Here is a 22,959-nt window from a genome sequence, read left to right on the forward strand (position 1 = left end):
GAAATAGAGGAAATGTGACTCCCTAATAATAAAAATATCTCAGAAACATCAGCTAGACATGAGACCCTTCAGGTTATTAAACTGTCATTATGCAGTGCTCTGTTTCAAGGGCACCTGGTGCTCTTAGAGGGGGAAGAAACAGAGGAGTGGCCACTCTGTTTGCATTTCCAGGAAACTCAAACGCCACATGATGAAATCTGTTTTTTCGGAATAAAACAGTCTTAGCAGAAAAGTTAACGCGACGTCGCTTTAACAGCAGCGTAAACAACAAAAATACACAACCACGACTAAACTTTACCAGCTGTGAATGAAGTGTGGTGTAACGTATGGCAGCCATATTGGAGGAACTCCAGTGTGAGTCAGCCATGAAAGCTTATAGTCTTTTTAGACAGAAGTGTGTGAGAGGTGTGTCTCTTACTACTTTTGTTTACTCTATATGTGTACATGGATTTGCTTTATCTTTATGTAATTAAAGTTTAGCTGATTCTGATGATTTAAATAAATCTGAATGCTCAGGGATTATATAACTGTTCCAGTGCTTTGTAGTGATGTTCAGCATGTTAGTTTTGCAGTCATCAGCTTCTTCACAAGCATCAGGGAAGTTCAAATTTTAGGTAAAACAGTCGTTAGGTCTTGTGAAACGGGAACTCACATCAAATTTGGATCCTGCAAACAGCTAAACATGGGAACAAAGGTTTTCTCATCAGTATGCGACATTTAAATGCTAGTTTTTCATGATACCATTGTTTGAAGAATTATAAGGATGCTTCTGACAGGACAGAGATCAAAGTATATTATATTTAACTAACAAAAATGAAAATAAAAACTAATTAACTTACTGAAACAATCATGTACGCTTACGAAACTGAAATAAAAAAATTTCAAGGAAACATCTTTAGCTTTAGTTTAAGAAAATTATATAAGGTTATAGAAGAAGCTACCATTAACTCGGAAAAAGTGAAAACTGGAGTTAAACTGAGATTCTCTAAATAATAAACTTAAACAAGCAGATCCACACTGCAAAACGACTATAAATACTGTAAGATTTTTTTTAAAAGTCAAATTTTATAATAATACAGAAGCAGATCTAAATTTGGCCTTTTTTCTCTCTTTTTTATTTATACAGAGACAATGACTATGTTATGCTGTAATAATAAAAGAAGAACTGTGTCTTTTCTTTATTTCTTTTCTGTTTTCTCGTGCATTTATTTATTAGTTACACAGACACGAGGACTGGCGTTTGTTTTAACAATAACGAAAGAAAATCCAGTCCATCCTGTCGTCGTCTCTCCATCTCGCAATATATACGATTTTTTGCTTCGCTTTATGCTGACGACGTAGCAGCGTAAAGATGGCGGCGTTCAGGGGGTAAAGCCGGGGCAGCGTCTAGGAAAGAGGCGTGATTCTTATTGGTCGACGGGGGAGGGGCCATCTGCACTGTTACATTAAACGAGTGAACGTGCTGCACAACGCAGGAGTTTGAGGCTCGCGTTGAACACGTGCGGGGGAAAAAAGAGAAGGCGGCTATAAAAGAAGGGGGCAGAGCCGCGACATGACAGACTGAGAGAAGAGAAGAAGCAGCAGAAACAGAAGACAGACGTCAAACCCTCGTGTCTCCTGAAAGGCTCAAACAGCACGCGGGGGATACAGAGCCTCACCTCCGGCGCGAATCAGTGAGTAGCCCGAGGCCACCATCTTTCTTCTTTATCCATTCATTTAGGTGAGCATCCATTGTGGCGTGAGTCATTGTCCTGAGTTCGTGGAGCGGTTAGATGGTGAGGGCAGGCTCCTGTCAGCCGGAGCTGGGAGCTGTGAGTCACGTAGCTGACCGGCAGGGGAGGGGCGTGGGTGGTCACGACCGGACCGAGCGGGTGCAAGTGCAACGTGGGGAGAGACGTTTCTAGGGTTTTCCTTAAGAATGCAGAGCAGATAACATCTGTAGCGCTCATGCAGACGTGCTGCACAAAAAATGGATTTTTACTGGAAAAAAGTATTTGTTCCCTTTATCTGAGTGTCCGTCATAATCCTGGAAAAGTTTCATCATCCAAAAGTACTCTCAATGCTGAATCATATACATTCACGTGGTACAGCATGCGTGGTTAACTTTAGATAAATACAGAATGATACGTTTATAGATTAATTATTTAAAAGCACATTTGCTTCCTATACACAGCTATATATAAATACATATATATTAGTACAATTAAAAGTAGAAAATATTTCATTAAAGTCTAGTTTAATATATAAAATATTTTAGGGATACTAAAGATTATCACACCATAGCTAAACAGTATTTTTTTTATAGGAAAAGTATATTTTTATAAGTTTACATTTTGTAACACAATAGCTGGTGAATGATTTGTTTTGGTACTTTGGGTTTTGCACATAGTTTTATAGTTGTTAATGTCAATAACTGCTTCACTGTGCTGAAACAATAGAAACAGCTTTAGAATTCAGTTGCATGTTTATCTTGAGGTGGAGTCGGTGGGTGGTGGTTTTGCTAAAACAGTGATGGCTGAGAGTTCACAGGAAACTGACAGGAAGTTCAGAGGGCTGTCGGGACACCCAGTGCCAAAATCCCTAGAATGAAACTGAGTAACACAGGGAAAAGAGTTTAGTTTATACAGACAGGTGACAAAATTAAAGAGGGCTTTAATTTATGCTCTGTCATAAAGGTACTGCTACTGTGATGTTCTCATATTGCACCTGGTTAAATTTGACAAACAGGTCAGTGTATGTACAGTAAATTCTGACTGCAGACATTTGAACCCCACTCTTGGATATTTTATGATAATGACACCAGATAGATTGTATCAGGCACACAGCACTGGCTGTCAGCACACAGAGATCCCACCCACCCATTGTTTTAGCCTTTTGTTCATGAGGGGGAGCTAGTCAGAAGACAGCTGGCTGAAAAGGATCAAGAAGTGTGAATACTTATGTGTTTAGTGTTTTAGTTTCCAATACTGCACAGGAACCGATTTGGTTCTCCCTACACTTTGCAGACTGCAGCAGGCGTCTAGGCAGACATAACTGAAATCTCATTAGCCGTCTGGCAGGTGCATATGGCGGATTAGCTGGCCAGATGCTGGAAGCTTTAAGGTAGACGTATGCACAGGTGCCATATGGAGCATTTCTCAAGTATTTTCCACAGGTAGAAACAGATTCATGTAGGGCATTGCATAAAATCAAGGGGCTCAGATTGAGAGCCTGTATTAAAATAGCAGCAGCAGTTGGATAAGAGTTTAGATAAGCCTTTGCTATATTTGCAGCCTGATGAGTAGAGAATCCGATCCAGTGTCATAGAGATTCAAGCTTCACAGGGGCACAAAAGAGGAGAAACTCACCAACGCTTTGTTTATTCCTCCCTGTTTTTGTAACTGCTTTGCTTGCACCATTCATCAGAAACGTAAAGCAAAGACGACTTTGCCTGACCGTTGTTTAAAATCAGAAATGGTGCCTCAGTTTCACCCCCGAAGGGCCATCAGTTATTTAAAATATGTCTTTAAATAAGTGGGAGGTTTTCTGCTTTTTAAGTTAATGTTTCGATTTGCTGATTTGAGTCTTTTGCATGAGCAAAACATTTGATTATGTAATGGTGAGCAGCTGATTTAAGACCAGTCTTAACAGGAAGTTGCACTCTGTAGTTTCGAAATAATATGAGGGCTTTCATGGCTCCATATTGTTGTGGCTCTGCACACTGCACACACATACCTGCAGTTGACATAAGTCGAGACACAACTGCTGTGTCATTGTTATAGCTGTGTGGTTACTGAGTTAATTATATACGCCACCTGTGGCGGGACAAACTTTCCTTTGCAGTAAATGAGTCTTACTGCAAGTGTAACAAAAAATGCTTTAAAATAAGCTTACGCTCTGTGTTGAAAAGCCTGTTTGGCAGGTAGACATAGGGAGATAGAGGTAGTGATAAAACATATCTGGTTTACAGTATTTGAATATTTGTCGGTATCAGCTGACTTACACAAAACATAAGTCTTACCGTAAAGGAAATACACAACCTGGAAGTGTAGTTGCTCCATTATTTTTTTTAAGTATGCCTCTTCTCAGAGAAGGACTGAAAGTAAAACATCAAAACAGGTTGAACATTTAATTTTATTAAGGATTTCGATGACAGTAAAGGTGAATGGAAACATCCTTTTGGGGGAAAATATAATAATTAAAACAAGGTGTAAAACCGAGGTCCTGTTTTAGGTTAAAAGCACTTCTTACTTGTAACACCACCACGTCTCCAACTTCTTAAAGCAGTATTTGTAGTCTAACTTAGGACCTTTATGTCTCAGTGGCCAATATTGCTTTGGCCAGTGCTTTGATACCAAACGACCTCTTACACCTGGAATGGGAATACCGAAATGAACTTGTATAACATGTAAGTCTGAAACATCCAATATAAAAATGGGTGTTTGGCACAATGACTAATGAAAAAAAAAAAGACTAACCTGTCAGGTATCACAGGTCATGAATGATGACTGCTATGACTGGTCAGTTGTGTTTTATCCAGTTGTCCCAGTTAGAGTTTATGACTTTTATAACTGTAATATGACCCAGAGATCACTGCAGGTGTGCTGAAGTTAAGCAAACATGCACAGTACCTCATGGCAGACTCATTAGTTTTCTTTTTATATTTAGATTACAATTTAAATGAGTGTTTAATTTGAAAATAAGAGTAACTCTTTACTCTGATAAACTATATTAATTTGGAAGTACCATACACAGAAGTTTGCTTTTTTTTTTTTTTTTTTTTGGGATAACAACTTGGCATAACTGTTATATTTGGTACATTTAATGCTGTAGCTAAAGTCCTCTTTTTTGTAAGCATAAACACTGAAAATAAAGTGTTTAATGACGTCTGTGCTGCACATTAGTCACATTTCCCTGGAAAACACTTTTGGCATTTTGTGCCAAAGAAATTAAGGAAGCCTAATTATCCTCGCAGGTCAATCCCAGGGGGAAACACAGCTACTAGGCTTCATTTAGTCATGGACTGTATGTGTGTGCAGCCCGCCTTCACTGGGCTCTCTGCCACCGTTTGGGCTGGATTATGTAACCCTCTATCTTTCTCGCGGCTACTTTTCTTTTTCGCGCTGATTCTGGTTCAATCCTCTTTTTTTTTTTTTTCTTTGCCCCTTTTCACTGCTTTGCTTATCTCGACCTTGTGTTTTTTGTTTTGAGTCATCCTCTTTTTCCCTCCATGTCCTGCAGTAACTTTCTTTTCCCCCGTGTAAGCATGACTTAGCAGATTATGTAAAGGGGCAGGTCTGTGCAAATGAGTAACGTCATACCTTAGCTGACATCATGAGCTATATTACAGTTGTCTGTCTATCTGTCTAGAGTGTCTGCAAAGGGGTAAATGCATTATACTCTTGCACCACCCTTCATAATTTACTTATTAGGCATTCAGTTAAGTTTTAATGAGTTAGGTTAGAGACAAACAGAGTTTCTATGTGGAAAATGACTTGCTCCCATTTCCGTGATGAATAACTATATTTGCAAAGATTTCCTGGTCATTGCATCACAGGGGTGGGAAAAAGTAACTGCACACTGTTTTGGTACAAATAAAGGCACCGTTACACCAGCGGCACTCCTCTGTGGCTGCTGAAACTGCAGTTCATGCAAGGTGTTTGGTGCTTTTTTGTTGTTGTTGTTTTTTGTTTATTTTAATGGAAAAAGCCTCCATCCTGTCACCAGTGCATTAAAGATTTGAAATATTTCTTAAAGATAGAAAACAGGGACCCTTTGAGTGAGACCTTTACTGGAGCTACTTGATGAGCAGTGAGCTCCTTCTAATGAGGATGTATTGGAGACCATTTCTCTTACCACCATCTTTTCTTTTCTTTTTCTTTTTTTCATTCATTCTGCTAATTTTGTTTAATTTTAGACTATATAGGCCTATATTTTGTGACCGGTGGAAAAGGGAGTTAAATTTGTCACTTTTTCTTGTGGAATAGTTTTTCTAAACACTGAGATTCCAGCAGACTTGATGTTTATTTTAAACCACACTGAGAGGCATGTACCCAGTAAACACAGGGGCGATACAAAGTAAGACGTTCCTCCCTGAATATCAGTTCCTCGGTCGTTCATTTCTACGCTCCGTCCTCCTTGTCGTGGTCATGATAACAGCTGAAGGACACAAGATTTTCTCATTTAATGGAACTCCAAATATTTTTGTTTTTTACCTCCAAATATTTCCTTTTTTTGTTTTTTCATGGTCACATTTTTGTGTCAGGCTGATCACAAAACACTCAGTTTGAGCCTTTCTCAGTGTCAGACCTGCAAGGCCAAAATAATCAACATCGTCTCATGCTGATAGTCTTTCCTGGAAGTCCTCAAAATAAATTATGATATCATTCATTTGTTTGTACCGGCTGAAACGGCCAGTCAGAGCTTTAATGAAACAACTTATAATCACCAAACTCACATTTTCCCTTTTTGTTTTAATCGCGTGAGCTCCAGAGGTTGCCTCACTCGTCATGAATACAATCAGACTAAATGGCGCTTGGCTTGTGGTCCTTTAGTACATAAACTGTGCAAAAAATCCTCAGCAAGGTCTCCTTTCAGGAAAAAAAAGAAAAAGTTGAAAGTGTGAATTGTTTCTTCATTTCAAACAGATTTTTATTTTAGCATTTGAGGCCTTTGGTTCCTTTAATAAATAAAGTTAGAAACAAAGCAAACACATTGATGCACATTAAAATGAGTAAAAGTGCTTAAAGATTAGCTTTGTGTTTAGAAAATTCCAAGCAAATAAAAGACTCTCCAAGGCCAAATTTGTTGATTTAATCCACAACAGTTAAACTTAACAGGGGAAAAGAGGCGCGCTGCATGTTGTGGGGGTAAAATATGATGCGAGTACAGGTCGTGTGCCCTCAGGCTTTTAAGCATCTTGTGATCTGAGTGAGTTATTACATTTGATTTAATGCCTTTTCACCCTGGGTTAATGTCTAAACTTACAGTGGATGTGTTTTAGTTGTAAAACTGATTCTCGCACTTGACCTACTGCTGTGTGTAACAGATCTAGTTCCTCTACAGCCGACCTTGATGTACTGAGTTGACCTCAATGTCTTGACTTGTTTGTAAACTCAGGAATAGTAAAGTACAGCTTCAAACTTGCAGGTTTGAAAAAAAATTAAATCAGAGAGTAAACAAGGAAGAAATTAGCGTCTTCACATGAAGTCTCTCTAGAGACTGTCTTCCTGTGTGGTTTATGGTGTATGTGGCAGCGTCATATCTCTATCTACGCCATCTCGAGCTACGATGTCAAACTGAGGGCTCTGCAGGGGAAGTGTGTGCATGTGTGTGCCACAGGTCACATGAAAATGAACTCGACTCACCATTGTTAATGCTGACTGGACTCAACAATCATTAACTGTGTTGAACTACTTTCTCAGTCTTCTATAAAAATGTCTTTTCTCCTCTTTGCAGTTGAAATGGACCTTCATGACAAAGAAATTCTCCCTGGAGACATCTTGCCTGTGGTGATCATTGGTAAGAAAACACACATGAAGAACTGCAGTTTTAATTGTTCGGTTACAAACCTCAAAGGAGCAGTCATTAGCTTTGTTTAGGTGTGTGCTCGATTAAGTTATTACAGCAGTTACTAATGAAGTTCACTCCCTAAACATTAGCCAGTAGCTTTGAAATAAACCTGACAAACATTAAATTGGATCGTTGTGATGGAGCTCAGAGGGAACTGCATGAGAAGAAATATACTTCTGAGAGTGAGTTGTGCCAGTTTTGCTTTGTCTGCATTTCTATGGTCTTTTGCATGACTGTGGGATTCCACTTTATAGCCTAATAGTTAGCCAAGGTATTAATTGGTTATAGGCTAAATATGGCTTAGATTTTAAGAGATGAACTCGCCAACAGCGGGAAGCAGATGTTGCACAAGATTGAGGCAAACAATGCAATACTTTAAAAGAAACCCACTGTGGTTTTCCTCATTTTCAGTTATAAATGCAAACGCTGGCTTTCTTATGGGGTTTTTTTCTACTGTTGGTTCAGGTGAACACTCCTGCAGCATTACAGCTCACTAATGGAAAAGAAGAGCTTCACTGTCCATGAATCAGTGATGCATCCAGATTAATGATTCACAGAAAAAAAATCAGAGTGAATCCTCGCATCAGCAAAGGCTGTTGTGTTAAAAAAAAAAAAGGTTCAGTTGGATTACTTAAAGAGCTGAAAGTGGGATAACCTGACTGTGCAACTGTTGTACATGGTTTTGCTGAATCACCTCTTGTATGTGCTGTATCCAAACCCCCTGAATCATGCAGCACACTGACTTTAATGTCCCCCTTTCATTGACAGGGTTTTTGTTTTTTGCGATGTTTCTGTTGGAAGTTAAATTGAGTTATTTAATTTTTCTTTTTCTTTTTTTTTTCTGATCTGTGTTCAGCTGTGCGGTAAAATTGGAAATAACCAAACTGCATTTTTTCTGAATGTATAACCAATCACCACCTTACCTCTCATTTATTTTCAGGTAATGGCCCCTCAGGCATCTGCCTGTCCTACCTGTTATCAGGTTACACCCCTTACCTGTCACCTGAGGCATCACATCCAAATCCCCTGCTGCACAGCAAGCTGGCAGAGCAGCCTCACCTGTCGCTGCTGGAGCAGGTAAACGTCTTTCTTTTCTCGGTGAAGTTGTGAAGTTGCATTAGTGCAGTGTGAACAGAGCCTCACAGATGCTCCCTTTGTAGGACTTGGAGTACCTGTGCGAGGGGCTGGAAGGGCGGTCGTCCAACCCCGTAGCGGTGCTCTTTGATTCATTGTTGCTGCCAGACAGCGACTTCGGATTCGACCACACCTCTCCGCTGGAATGGCGATACGAGCCAGAGCGTGCTATTCCCCACCTGGTGCTGGGGAAGGGTCCACCTGGAGGAGCCTGGCATGTAAGTTACAGAATAGGTTTTAAAGGCTAACCCATTCTGTTTTGTGTAAGCAGAAGGATAAACAGTCGTCTGTTTAGTCCTTATCATCATAAAATGTTATTTTATAAGATGGCCTGAATTCGATCGTAAAGTAGATATGTTTAGCAAACACATAAAAAAAATGTTTTGCCAGCTGCTTATTTACACACAGAAGTTAATTTGCACGCGATAGAAGGCAAACAGGGTTTGAATAACAAAAGTGTTAACAATGTGTGTGCTGTGTGCAGGCAATGGAGGGCTCCATGCTGACGCTGAGCCTGGCTAACTGGATGGAGCTTCCTGGGCTGAAGCTGAAGGACTGGATGAGAGACAAACGCAGGTCTGCTCATAATAAAACCGCCACTTTGTGTACAGAGCGTGTACGACGTGTTGTTTAAACACTCAACAGGGTTCATGAAGTTTTCAACCGTAATAAAGCTCCTGGCAGAGAGGCTTGTGTACAAAAAGATGTCTCCACAGTGGACAAATACTATCTGATTACCTTTATTAATAACAAATCTTGACCACCCGGGCTTATGTTTACGAGCTGAGAACCTGAAGAAGCTAAATGGGGTTTGAGTTTCAATGATGGAGCTGCTCTTGTAGTTAGCTTATACTTGGATTTAATCCCCACAGCCCTGATTATTAAGACTAGACTCAAGCTGTCATTGCAGTGAGGCTGCTAAGAACAAGAATGACTTTTAGGAGATGTATTGGTCATATAAATGAAAATAAATTGATAATGTAATGAAAATTGATGAAATTAAGACTTGAAGGCCTAAATTAATACGTTTTTTACCACAAAGAAAATACAGTTACAGTACTCTTCTGAGTAAGCTGAGCAGAGAAATAAAAGAACAAAGCCATTGATCTTCATGCGTCACACTCTTTAATTTGTTTTTCAAATGACTCAGCCCAGCTGGACCCACTTGATTTACATAAAATAGCAATTTGTGACCATAGCAGCAGAACAGTGGTCTTTAATTTCTGTGCACCACAATCAGACTTGTGTTTCAATATCGCCCCAACAACTCTTTCATTTACAGATTATTTTTTTTAATCAAAACTTCGTTAGTAAATATCTTCTTTCTGATCCCTAATACTCGTCTTCATGTCCTGTGTCTGTAAACAAATACGTGTTTAACCTGTATCCAAATGTATTTTCGTGTTTCTTTCACAACAGAAATGTGCGAAATGACCGTGCTACACCAGCAGAGATCGCCTCCTACTACCAGCACTACGTTTCCCAGATGTCCCTGGAGCAGAACTTTGCCTGTGGGACTTTAGTCACCTCTGTGACCAGGCAGCCTATCAGCCAGGAGGGGTCGCCGCCCTGCTGGAGAGTGACAGGACTGCAGCGGAGAGAGGGGGAAGAGCTTGGAGGTACAGTGAATGAAACTCTCTTGATCACTGTTAAGATTTGTTGTGTTATAAAGTGTTAAAGCACATTGCCAGCTGAATATTAGGATTCTAGGACCGCACTAAAGTAGTTTTGCTTGATTCACTGCTCAAAATCATATTAATATGGACGTCATGCAGCCTCTCAGTAAAGCCGATTTTCACCTATTGATTCTTCTCTCCTACTTTTAGATGGTTCCACGCTTTCAGAGGAGGTACCTTTCTCCGTGTTAGCACACAATGTGGTGTTGGCGACAGGCACGCATGACATCCCGGCCAGACTCGGTGCACAGGGCGAGTCCCTGCCCTTCGTGTGCCACTCATTCTGGGATCTAGAGGCAGCCATCGCTCGCGGTGAGCTCGACCAGTCGTCAGACCCAGTTCTGGTGGTGGGGGCAGGACTTACGGCAGCCGACGCAGTACTTGCCACCCACCATCTCAACACCCCTGTCTACCACGCCTTCAGACGCTCAGTCAACGACCCAGAGCTCATCTTCAACCAGCTGCCTAAACTGCTCTACCCAGAGTACCACAAGGTGAGGAGAGCAGAGCCACTCAATTTCCTGACTGATCGTCATGGCAGCTGAACCGGGTCGTCTAGGATTTTAATCGCCTAACCTCTGTTCTGTACTTTGTCCTCCAGGTTCACCAGATGATGACTCAACAGCATCAACGCAATAATTCACAACAGGACCATACGCAGAATCTTCATCGTTCCAACCCTTCTTCTTCTTCCTCCTCTCTCCCCCGGTACCCGGGTTACCTGAGCTTCCCGCGCCACAGGGTTGTCGAGTTCAGACCTGACCGAAAGTGCGTTCTAGAGTCAGACGCTGGCGAGCGGACGGTGGTTCAGGTCTCTAAGGCTCTGGTTCTGATTGGCGCCCACCCCAATCTTTCCTTTCTAGACAATAACGGGCGCTCGCTTGGCATGAACCCTGAGGAGCCCATCTCATGCCGGAGGAACCCAATTGAGGTGGACCCGTTTACAAACAGGGTGATTGCTGCGAACGGGCCAGGCATGTACGCCATGGGGCCGCTTGTAGGAGAGAACTTTGTCAGATTCCTAAAAGGAGGAGCGCTGGCTATTGCGAGTGACCTCACCAAGAGACAGAAGGAAGAGGCAGAAAAAGGAGAAGGCGAGCTAAGCATAGACAGACTAATGGACAGATGTGTGGACAGACAGACTCGGACAGATCCAGAGGTTTGCCTTGTGGATGTGTAGCAGATTTATTTATTTATTTTTTTTTTTGTATAACTGAAGAAAACCAACCAATCACCACAAATCTGTGATGTCACAGAGGAATCCACACTCAAACGCCATAGGTCAGGTCATTGTCGCCCATTAGTTGCCTATGAAACGGGCAGCAAGTGAGCTCTGACTGCACTCGCACTGGTTTGAAGACTTCTGATTTTCTTAGGTAAAGAAAAGCCTCCAGATGTGAGGCAGTTAGAACAGCTGCACTGTTTCCACCAGAGTCAGATGGCATTTGTAAGTAGGCGAGATGGAGAGATGAGTCAAAGGATGCAGTGGAGGACAGACAAGGGGTCTGTTTGTGTTGTCCCCATCAAATTGTATAGGTAGATATCACTACGTCAACATAAATTTTATTTATAAATAAAAAAAATTTTTTACATTTAGTTAAAAAAGAGGAACCAGTCAAATGTTTTCCTATCACCACCTAGTGGTCAAATCATGCAAATGATCTCCAATTGCTCCTTTAAATTAGACCCATTCTATTAATTTCATCTCAATAGTCATTTTTGGATTTATTTGTATATGCTCTTATTACATGAAATGCCCGTTTCGGGACACCTGCCGGCCAGATACCAGGAGCATAATTCCATATTCAGGTTTACACCCTACCTTGATTATTTTGTTTTAGTAATTGTAATTCAGTATAAGCACTAATGTACCCTGCGGCAGAATAACCAGTCATTACCTTTGCATGTCTGCGAGGACACAAACTGACGTGAAGAAGCAGAAAGTCAGACTTGAGCGAGGCAGAGAGTTTATTAAAGACTGACTGGGGACAAACTTGAGTGACAGCTCGAGTTTCTGGACACTCTGAGAGCCTTATTCACTACAGTAACCACCTGATTAAACTTTAATCAGCCAGCAGCACCATATGTGACCAAACCGACACGTGTCGTCTCATCCTCAGCCTTTTCTACAGTGAGGATAATGAACATGTTTCCATAGCTAATAATTTATTCTGTTATTGCCACTGTCCTATTTAATTTTGTAACACTAACAATATTGTTTGTATATTGAGTTTTGCTGTTTTCTGAACCCGCCAACCTCTCGTTTTTCTATGTGAAGCTGTAACTGTACCCATCTGTGTATCTTTTTACATCCTAAAGTATAAAAATATTTTCTACTTTATACAAAAACAGAACAACTCAGAATATTTTTGTAACTTCTGTCGGTGATGACATTTAATCTGAAGCTTTGACAACATTCGATTTTGGCTTCACTGTGAGTGAGAACTGTTTTAAGCCCTATTTGTATCGAAGTAGTACAACAGTGAATGTCATTTACACATTAATCTACCAACATGTGGATTTCTTCAGTGCACTTTAAAATGTTTTCACCACACAAAGTCTGATTTGCTTAATCAGGATGCAACAGCTCACCTGTGCATTTTTGTTAATACATTTTTTTTTCTAAAGACATTTTTTTTATTTTCAGTATTACTTCCACTGCAAATAAGGTTTAATGTAATGAGATTGTAGTTTATGTATATATAGATGGCCGGTAGTTTCCATGTCTTCCTCACATTGACTGTTCAAAAGAAATTTTCCATGCATCAAAAAGCTAATTATATGCAGTAAAGATGTTTTTGGTTTGTTTTTTGTTTTTTTATACTAATATTTGTTGAAGCTGTAAATTTCTTAAATTTATTTAACCCTCCGAGTTCATCTTTGGCAATCACAAGTACCTGAAACACTGTTTTCAGGCCTTGCTATCTGAATGTAAATTTTGGTTTTGCACATTGTGATTAGCTTGGTACCAAGAGAGGCTCCAAACCAACACACATTCTAAAAAGCATACAGGCTCTGTTTCCCAGACAAGGATAAAGTCTGGTCTCAAAGAAAAAACTTTACAGAGGAATTATTCTTGGAATTGTTCCATTCGTTTAGGATCAGGATTAATTAATGTCTGTAAAGTGGTGGGTGGGTTAGACCTCACGGGGTTATCCAGGAAAGAAAGCTTTTGATATTCAGAATATATTTTACAGGAGTGTTCTTAGCGCGTCAAGATCCACATAACCATTGGCCCTGCACAGGCTGCGTATATTTTCCTATTGGCTGTGCGCTAACCTTACTCCCTCAGACAGATGCATGTCGAGGCTAAACAGCTGTCTGCAAACACTGAGGAGTCCACCTGCAGAAAAACTAAAATACAAAAGAAAGAATAAAACATTTACCATCGACTTAAAGAGCTCGGATTTTTTTTTTAGTTTGATGCACTGTACAGACAGTCTGATTTAAACTTGTCACTTAACATGTAAAAAAAAATGCCACAAATATGCAATTCAACTTCAGATTGAAAGTAGTAAAGAGGAAATCGTGTTTCTTCTTTAGGTGACTATGTTTAGCTGCAAACTGATTGGCACTGATTTTGTTTTCATGGGTTATAAAATAACGCCTGTTATACCATCGCTGTAGTCCTTTGCATTTAGATTGAGCTTCTTATTAGTATATGTACTAACATTTCTTTAAAAAAAAACAAAAAACTAGAGTTTCTTCGCTAAGCGCTTAAAATTTAAACAAGAAATGACAAAACCAGAGTTAGTGGTGCAATATTGTAGTTTAAATGATACAAAGATTTCTGGATCCAGATAACATCTTTTATCAATAAATTAAATTACTATATATATATTTAAGTTCATAAGTTTACAGAGCACAACGTAACATCTATACATCTGTGCGTTTACGACTGCTTCTGAAAAGTTGCGAAGAGATGATAAGTTTGATTTTTTTTTAATGCAAAAACTTAATTTGGTGTTGTGTATTTGGTCAGTTTACTAATGTATTTATTGGCTAATTATTTCTACAGACAGTTGGTGTTGTCACCATCAATTAGGTATTTTTGACTTGTATACTGAACTGTGATCTATGAGCCAGCAGTGCCTTAAGACTCATTATTCATGGCTTAGTATTTTGTTTCATAGCAGAGTAAAAACATCTGAATGTCTCTTTTCTAATGCAGTAAAATCACATGGTTGTCTTTAGATGTTATTTTTAAATCACAAAATTGTGTGATTTATAGATCGGTAACTCTCATCTGTGTAAAACTTCAACTGTTTTCCACATTTTATCTGTGCCATGGTTTTTATTAAACAGCAGATTTTATGAAAATGTGTTTGTCCCACTCGTTGGACCTTCCTTACTTTTTTTTGTCTTTTTAAACTTGGAAAAAATATCTGCAAATAATTTCGCATCAGATCTTTATGATTATGCATACAAATTATTGTCATTTCACTGCAACAGTAGTTCATTACATCTTACATTTTATCACAGATGGCAAAAGTACAGACTTCCTTTACATTAGTACAAGTACCTGTATTTACAAATACTCCAGTAACAGCTGAAATACTGTAGCAGCTGTTTTTCTCAAGTAAAAGTGAAATACAGGCTCTGAAATGTACTCGCAGGAAAGAAAAAAGTACTTCTTTGAAGGACAATTCTGCTAACCATTCTTGTAAAAGATAACTGAACCATGCACTATATTAATATAATATAAAACAATATTAGTACATGGGGACGCAAATGCTACTCCAGTCTAGATTCTAATTCTCATGAAAGCTTGGATCTGTTATGTAGGACACATGAAGTGAAAGAGAGTTTTAAAAAATAAAAATTTTCTGTTCCTTACATTGTAGATGGTGAATTCACCTCCACACCTAAACAGGAAAATTAGTACAATCGGGAGTTACAGTGGGATTTAGCAGGTAATGATCGAAACAGTTTAGTTGCTCAGCACACGGAAAACAATCACAACTCACAGTAATTTTCTACTGTGAGCTTTGGTAGATTTTCTTAGTGTACATGCAGCGATCAGCTGACCTGCTGTCTTGACTGACGTCCATCCCCTACACTGTTTACACTATCTTTATGCTAGACAGTATACAGTTGGTATAGAGATGAAATTTAGTTAATTAGTCCAAGCATCGTCAACCTAAATGCAAATTGCTACACTTGATGTAACCTAAATCTAAATGAAACCATGAGCACCACAACCACCTTGCATCAGTCCAACACAGTGCTTTACTGTGAATTCGCCACAGTACTGCAAACTAACCTGTTTATTTTGGACAAAACTACCCAGTATTTGAATAAACCAAGTTTGTATAGCTTTGTTTATTTTGCTGGAGATTTCACAAAATGAAAATGCATAATTTATCATAACACATATAAAATCCAATAAGTAATTAAAATTATGACATTACATGTAAAATTTAAATCTACAGTTTTTCATGTGTCACTGATAAAATTAAAAAGTTGTCAGAAAAGGTAAAATACAGATACCTAAAAATTCTACTTTTAGAGACATATGATGCCACTTCACACTGACTCAAGTCTCAAGTTAGTTTTTTTTTTTTTTAAGTTGAAGATGCTACAAAATTAAAGAGTCTTGAAAGTGCGTTGTTAGCCGTTTGCTCAAACTCTCAATATGATTGCACTGGCAACACAGCAACATGAAAAGGCCTGAGGACAACTGCAGAAGATGATCACATAATTTTTTCCATGGTTAAGAAAAACAAACTTCACAATCTATAAATACCTTCATGAATGTAGAGGAGGGTTTACATCAAGGCGCAAACCACTGGTTACACTCAAGAAGAAGAAGGCCGGAAATGTAAAAGAGATTGCGCAGTTGCGGAAAAGCAGTTATAGACTTCTGACAGTCACTGATAACAAGAGCTGTTTCAAAAGCAGCCCATGTTCAAGGCGTTGGTTTGTCTAATTATATTTTGAGCTTGTGAAATGGGGGTCTTTGTATAAAAATCTATGTAATTCCTACACAAAGACTTTTTTTTTCATTAACTTCATTGAGTTAAATTTGAAAATCTGGACTTCAATCCCATACTGATTGAAAAAAAATTTCGTGGTGCACAGAGGCAAAAAAAAAATCATGATACATTATATGAACTCATCTTGGTGGATAGAGGCTAAAATAATCCACGGAAGATGATGCTGTCTCTTTAACTGATATCTTCAATACTATAAACAAATTTAAAGTGATGTAGCACCTCTGACGTATGAGCGCGCTGCACGTGTTTCCTGACTTACGTTACTAAAAAGAGGAAGCAGATCTTTTTCAACTGAGGGGAAACTTCAAACTCTGTAAAAAAAATTCAATATTATTCACCAGAAGACAAAACCCACAGAAGGAGAAGAGATTTGGGATTACTTCACCTCGTTTACGTGAGTTTTTAGAGCCCTAAAAATGTGGAAGTACCTTCTATAGATTAGTAAGTTTCTAACTTCCTGTTTGTGTGGTTTGTTAACAGCGTCAGTCACAGATAAAATGTCGTCTGGAATCCAAGAAGAGCTGTCCTGCCCCGTTTGTCGAGACATATTCAGAGACCCTGTTGTTCTGTCGTGCAGCCACAGCTTTTGTAGAAACTGCCTGAAAAGATGGTGGAGAAAGAAAGAAATACGCCAGTGTCCTGTTTGTAAGAGTGCATCTAAAAAGAAAAACCCACCCTGTAACTTGGTGTTAAAGAACCTGTGTGAGAACTTCTTGCTGGAGACAAATCAGAGTGCTTCAGCAGAGTCCGAGTCGCTCTGCGGTCTGCACTCGGAGAAACTCAAACTCTTCTGTCTGGACCATCAGGAGCCAGCGTGTCTCATCTGCAGAGACTCAAAAACTCACAGCAACCACAGATTCAGACCCATCGATGAGGCTGCGCAGGATCACAGAAAGGAGCTCCAGATCTCACTGAAACCCTTACAGGACAAACTGAAGGCCTTTGAACGAGTTAAAGGAAACTTTGTTCAAACAGCAGAACACATTAAGGTTCAGGCCTTTCACGCAAAGAGGCAGATCAAGGAGCAGTTTAAGAAGCTTCACCAGTTTCTGCAAGAGGAAGAGGAAGCCAGGATCACTGCTCTGAGAGAGGAAGAGGAGGAGAAGAGTGCGAGTATGAGTGAAATGATTGCAGCTCTGAGCAGAGAGATAGCAAGTCTCTCAGAAACAATCAGAGCCACAGAGGAGGAGCTGAGAGCACGAGACATTGCTTTCCTGCAGAACTACAAGGCTGCAGTGAGCAGAGTCCAGCAGTGCCCCCAGCTGGATGATCCACAGCTGGTGTCAGGAGCTCTGATAGATGTGGCCAAACACCTGGGCAACCTGACCTACAACGTCTGGAACAAGATGAAGAAAATGGTCTCCTACTCTCCTGTGATCCTGGATCCAAACACAGCTGAATCACACCTCTCCATATCTGAAGATCTGACCAGTGTGAGCCTTGGAGAGAGGCAGCAGCTTCCTGACAATCCAGAGAGGTTTGATGGCTATCCGATCGTCCTGGGCTCAGAGTGTTTCGACTCAGGGACTCACAGCTGGGATGTTGAAGTTGGAGACAGTCCAAACTGGCTAGTTGGTGTGGCTGAAGAATCAACTAAAAGAAAGGGACAAACAGACTTTAAGTGTCGATTGTGGGCTGTGTGGTTCAGTAAGGGTAGTTATTTCATACGTTCCCCACTAGATTCGTCCTCCTTTCATCCAAAGAAAAAGCTCCAGAGGATCCGAGTTTGCCTGGACTGGAAAAGCGGGATGCTGTCATTCTCTGATCCTGACATCAACATTTACACCTTCACACACACTTTCACTCAGAAACTTTTTCCATTTGTTTACACCAAGAACGAACTGCCATTGAAGATATTACCACGAGTGTCTCATGACAGTGCAGACTCTGATAGTGAAGGAGATCACGATCAAGGTGGTGAAACAGTTAATGGCATTCTTGATGACGACGATGATGTTATTCATGATGTTGATGTTGATGATGATGATGATGATGACTGACACTATAGCCACATACCAATGTTTTCCCTTCAAGTGTAAAAAAAACCCTAAAACCTATAAAATACTAGGTTGGTTGCAAACTGCAAAAACTGCGCAAAGCAGTTCTTTCCTGCTAATTAAAGCTGATAAACAACAAACTAAAAAGAAATACTAGCTCAACAAAATTGGACCATAAAATCCATAAAACAAATGATATTTTGTTCTGCACTGAAAATGATCTGATAGCTAATTCTATTAAAATGCTAAAAAGGCACTAAGAGCACAGAGTAGTTAGGTCCAGTTCAATTAGTCAAGCACAGAGGGATTGGCTGCAGCTGTCAGTGAAAGTGGCCACAGCGATAAAGAAAGGTAAGTACAACAGAATAAAAAGGAACACAGGATTACACAGCCCTATTTTATGGTGCATACACAAACTTGTATAACACCTTAGTGTCATACAGAGACAGATCACTTAGACACTATAAGTACAAACAAAAGGTTGTATTATGAGGTTGTGACTGTCAAAAACACTGGCTGCAACACATGAAGTAGACTATTTTTTATCAAACTAACAATATTTGCAGCTGCTTGTTATCTTCTAAACGGTAAATATATTTCATTTTGAATTCATTTTTTCTCTGGTTACTCTGTTGCATTTTAACTGAGTATTGAGAAGAGCTTTTGTCTGGTAGCAGGTAAATGATTGAACTGATTTGCAGTAATTCTCATCGACCACTAGGTGGAGACAAACACAAAGTGAACTTAAAGAGGTGAACACAGATAAATCAGTGGACCCTTTGACCCAAAGGAACACTGAACCCCTTTGATGAAGCAGGTTTGACTCGGTGTAAACAATTCAGTGTTGTACATTTGGCCTCAGAGTTTTTGAAGATGTAAATGTTTCAAATGTCAAAAAAGGATCTTTTTTAGCTCTTAAGTTAAAACCCCCAAATTCACCATTTAGTTGAAATGTGTAAATAAATCCATACAGACTTTCAAAGTAATCTTGTCTGATAATATTACATTTGGGGCTGCAATAGAAAATAAAACTGCCTTTTATTCAAAAAGCTGAAAGTATGAATCATGTTCACATGATGAGTCCCTAAAAGACTAAATATGCAACAAATCTCTTTTATTAAAAAATGACCTCACAGCTGAATAATTAAAACATTTTTGTTGGTTTTTCTTCTTTTTTCTTGTTTTAATACTCATTTTGTTACTCTGATTGTTACAGGTATTTTGAGCCATCCTACCTGAGAACATTAAGATCAGTGAATTGATTGTATTACACTGAATGTCTGTGTAACAGGGTCATAAATCACATTGTTATAATTACACAAAATGTGTTCTAAACCCCCAAACCGTTCCTTTTATACCTGACTTTTAGGACCTCCAAGCCTGTAGTTATGTTCATTATCAGTTAGAGCCCCTCCTCATCCTTTTTCTTCTTCTGGCCGCCCTCCTGCCACGGGGTGAATGGACTCTGGTTTTCCCCCCAGGAGCACCCTCTAACCGACTGCCTCTCCTGCTCGCCTACACCAGCCTCGTTCACGTGTGTTTGGGGGGGTCGGACCACCAGGTGGCTCCACTCACACCCAAGGTTAAGGGAAGTGATGGGGTGGAGGTTTGGCGCTTTTTGTATACGGAGTTCTAGTGAAGCCGTTAATAAAGTTGGAGTGAGACATATTGAGGCCTCTCCTGTAGTCTTTACATACCTCCACAATCTTTAATTTAATAAGACAGCTGTTGTTATTGTTGAGTTTATTTTTTGTCTGTTTCCATGTCTGAACTACTGTACTGCTGAAAAAGCTTTAAAATGGGAATAGTTTAGGAGCACTTTAAAACAGGTCACACCTTTGTCTCCTTTCTGACAAAACTCCGCCCACCTGACTACGCTCTTTCAGCTATGGGTAAAAAAACAAAACAAAAACGGAAGCCTGGGCGTTCTTCCTCTGAGAAAAACAAAAGCGTTGTCTGGGTGAGAAATTTATCTCAAGGTTAAAATCAAAACAGAGAAAGGAAAACAAGGCGAAACTAGTATAGTTAAGGTAAGAGTTCATTTGTTCCCTTCTAAGGAGACGAAATATTATGTTTAAAACACAAACCAAAAGTGAAAGTAAACCTGGCCGAATTCCTGTTATACAATTCTGTTCGGTGTATTTTCAGCTTCTCTCTGAGAAAAGATGTCTTTCCAGTCCGAGGAGGATCTTTCCTGCCCCGTCTGCCATAACATCTTTAGGGATCCTGTTTTCCTGTCATGCAGCCACAGCTTCTGCAAGACTTGTTTGAAGAACTGGTGGGCACAGAAGCTGGAACAGCAGTGCCCAGTCTGTAAGAAAATGTCTGAGCAGAGTGACCCACCCTGTAACTTGGTCCTAAAGAACCACGCTGAGGCCTACTTAAAAAAGAAAAATCAGAGCGCTGCAGCAGAGTCTGAGGTTCTGTGCAGTCTGCACTTTGAGAAACTCAAACTCTTTTGTCTGGACCATCAGGAGCCAGCCTGTGTCATCTGTCGTGATTCGAGAGCACACGTCGACCACAAGTTCTGGCCCATCGATGAGGCCGCGCAGGATCACAAGGAAGAGCTTCAGAAATCCCTAAAACCACTACAGGACAAACTGAAGGTCTTACAAAAAGCGAAGGGAAACTTTGATATAACAGAGCAACACATTAAGACCCAGGCTCAACAAACAGAGAAGCAAATCAAGGAGCAGTTTAAGAAGATTCGCATGTTTCTAGATAAGGAAGAGAAGACCAGGCTGGCTCTTCTGAATATAGAAGAGCAAGAGAAGAGTCAGCAGATGAAGGAGAAGATTGCTGCTCTGAGCAGAGAGATGGCAGCTCTTTCGGCCACAATCAGAGCTGCAGAGGAGGAGCTGAAAGCTGAAAACGTCGCTTTTCTGCAGGACTACAAGGGTACAATGAACATGGTCCAGCTGTACCCCCAGCTGGATGACCCACAGCTGGTCTCAGAAGCTCTGATAGATGTGGCCAAACACCTGGGCAACCTGGGTTACAACATCTGGAACAAGATGAAGAAGATGGTCTCCTACTCTCCTGTGATTCTGGACCCAAACTCTGCCCAGCCAAATCTCCTCATCTCTGAAGATCTGACCGGTGTGAGCGTCAGTGAGCAACGGCAGCTTCCCGACAATCCAGAGAGGTTTGACATCTACCCGATTGCTATGGCCTCCGAGGGCTTTTATTCAGGCACTCACAGCTGGGATGTTGAAGTTGGAAACAGCACAGACTGGAAAGTCGGTGTGTTAGCAGAGTCTGTCAAAAGGAAGGGAGAGCCGCAATCTGGATTATGGAGGCTAGGGTTTTATAAAGGTGAATACACCGTGCGCTCCCTGCCAGAGTCTTCCATCATTCTTTTTTTAAAGGCGGTCAAGAAGGTCAGAGTTCAGCTGGACTGGAACAGGGGGAAGGTGTCATTCTCTGATCCTGACACCAAAACACAAATACACACCTTCACACACACTTTCACTGAGAAGATGTTTCCATACGTAAGTAATCTGAGTAAAATCCCACTGAAGATGTTGCCCGCATCAGTGAAGTAGAGTGGTAGTTTATAGCCATGAAGCCAGAAGTGGTGGAAATAAACACACAAATTGCATGAGAACTAGTTAGAGAGCTCACATGATAAAACTATCCTTGTTTAAAATAAATAAATGCACTTCACAGTTATGACACATTTATCTCATATTAATACTATTTAACTGTAGAGAAATGATTCAGCTTAGTCTAATGAGGCAGTTTGTTTATATAGATTTGGGGTACAAATCCTTATCAGAGGACGGTGTTTTATAGCTTTATAACCATATGTAAGGTGGCTTTTAAATTCTGTGATACCAACTGTTACAACCTAAAAAACCTTGGGGCGAGTGATTGTAACGAGTCTCAACTGAAATTTAATTTCAGTCCAATACTATCAAATCATTCAGCTTTAATGTTTTAATGTATAAAATGAGGTGTTTGTGTAAGTAACAGATTATCTGGCATTTATGTGGATTGCTCCAGTTAAACACAGTTTTCATTTTAAGAGGTCAACAGATATGTTATCTACTAAATGTATGAGGTCTGTCTGTTTTTATGTTTGAATTCAGTTATCCAATATGTGGCTACTAAAATACTTTACACTATAGCGAGTCAGCTCTTTATTTCTCTTATGTTGAAATGTTTTCCCAACAATGCATTTCGTTTTCATTTCCTTCTGAATGTTTCTTTCTATTTCAGTTCCTGTTAGTTCCAGGTGTTGTCATTTGAGTGCAGCTTGTATTTGTTTTGGTTTCCTGCACTGTAATATGGATGATTTATCAGGGGGAAACTGATGATGTAATAGGTTTTATAACACAAGTTATCATGTAGACATCCTATTCTCAATAAACATTTGCACCAATACCTGCTCGGTTGGTTTTGTTGACAAACTGGATTAAGTGGGACTAAACCTGAAAAAATTAGCTGGATATTTTATTTAGTTTTCTTCAAGTTAGTTATTCTGTTCCATCCAGTAACATCAAATCACAGCTCCGTGACTACAGGACCAGAGGTTTGTGTTATCACTGTTATCTTTAATGTGCTGATTGCGTGGCACAGAGTTCAGTATGTCAGAGGAAGTCG

At 39.9% G+C, this 22,959-nt stretch overlaps 3 protein-coding genes across 4 annotated transcripts; all 3 read left to right on the top strand.

The window, feature by feature from the left end:
• The first annotated feature begins 1,423 nt into the window (after positions 1 to 1,423).
• On the top strand, positions 1,424 to 13,728 carry osgn1 (oxidative stress induced growth inhibitor 1). The gene is made up of 8 exons (XM_005724405.2): positions 1,424 to 1,673; positions 7,438 to 7,500; positions 8,492 to 8,628; positions 8,712 to 8,903; positions 9,170 to 9,261; positions 10,105 to 10,304; positions 10,512 to 10,855; positions 10,963 to 13,728. Exons 2-8 carry the CDS (start codon positions 7,443 to 7,445, stop codon positions 11,539 to 11,541), a joined length of 1,602 nt encoding a protein of 533 aa, XP_005724462.1. The 5' UTR covers positions 1,424 to 1,673; positions 7,438 to 7,442; the 3' UTR covers positions 11,542 to 13,728.
• Positions 13,729 to 16,626: 2,898 nt separating this feature from the next.
• LOC102208383 (zinc-binding protein A33-like) lies at positions 16,627 to 18,368 on the top strand. The gene is made up of 2 exons (XM_005724406.2): positions 16,627 to 16,751; positions 16,838 to 18,368. Exon 2 carries the CDS (start codon positions 16,855 to 16,857, stop codon positions 18,355 to 18,357), a length of 1,503 nt encoding a protein of 500 aa, XP_005724463.1. The 5' UTR covers positions 16,627 to 16,751; positions 16,838 to 16,854; the 3' UTR covers positions 18,358 to 18,368.
• Positions 18,369 to 18,651: 283 nt separating this feature from the next.
• LOC102208656 (E3 ubiquitin-protein ligase TRIM39-like) lies at positions 18,652 to 22,738 on the top strand. Of its 2 annotated transcripts, none has more exons than XM_005724408.1 (2): positions 18,652 to 18,705; positions 20,503 to 22,738. In XM_005724408.1, the coding sequence occupies exon 2, from the start codon at positions 20,520 to 20,522 to the stop codon at positions 21,897 to 21,899; it is 1,380 nt and encodes a 459-aa protein (XP_005724465.1). In that variant the 5' UTR covers positions 18,652 to 18,705; positions 20,503 to 20,519; the 3' UTR covers positions 21,900 to 22,738. The 2 variants fall into 2 exon arrangements, with proteins under 2 accessions (XP_005724465.1, XP_005724464.1); XM_005724407.1 differs by lacking the exon at positions 18,652 to 18,705 and adding an exon at positions 20,255 to 20,384.
• The last annotated feature ends 221 nt before the right edge of the window (positions 22,739 to 22,959 follow it).

The sequence above is a fragment of the Pundamilia nyererei genome, unplaced genomic scaffold (genome assembly GCF_000239375.1).
Source record: "Pundamilia nyererei isolate P.nyererei 1_Seehausen unplaced genomic scaffold, PunNye1.0 scaffold00012, whole genome shotgun sequence".
In the NCBI taxonomy this organism is placed as follows: domain Eukaryota; kingdom Metazoa; phylum Chordata; class Actinopteri; order Cichliformes; family Cichlidae; genus Pundamilia; species Pundamilia nyererei.

Bases quoted from the DNA above. Each gene is read 5' to 3' on its own strand.
- osgn1 (XM_005724405.2), top strand. From the start codon at position 7,443: ATGGACCTTCATGACAAAGAAATTCTCCCTGGAGACATCTTGCCTGTG. The intron at 10,305-10,511 runs GTACAGTGAATG...TCCTACTTTTAG, and splicing joins AGAGGGGGAAGAGCTTGGAG to ATGGTTCCACGCTTTCAGAG. The intron at 10,856-10,962 runs GTGAGGAGAGCA...TTTGTCCTCCAG, and splicing joins TCTACCCAGAGTACCACAAG to GTTCACCAGATGATGACTCA.
- LOC102208383 (XM_005724406.2), top strand. From the start codon at position 16,855: ATGTCGTCTGGAATCCAAGAAGAGCTGTCCTGCCCCGTTTGTCGAGAC.
- LOC102208656 (XM_005724408.1), top strand. From the start codon at position 20,520: ATGTCTTTCCAGTCCGAGGAGGATCTTTCCTGCCCCGTCTGCCATAAC.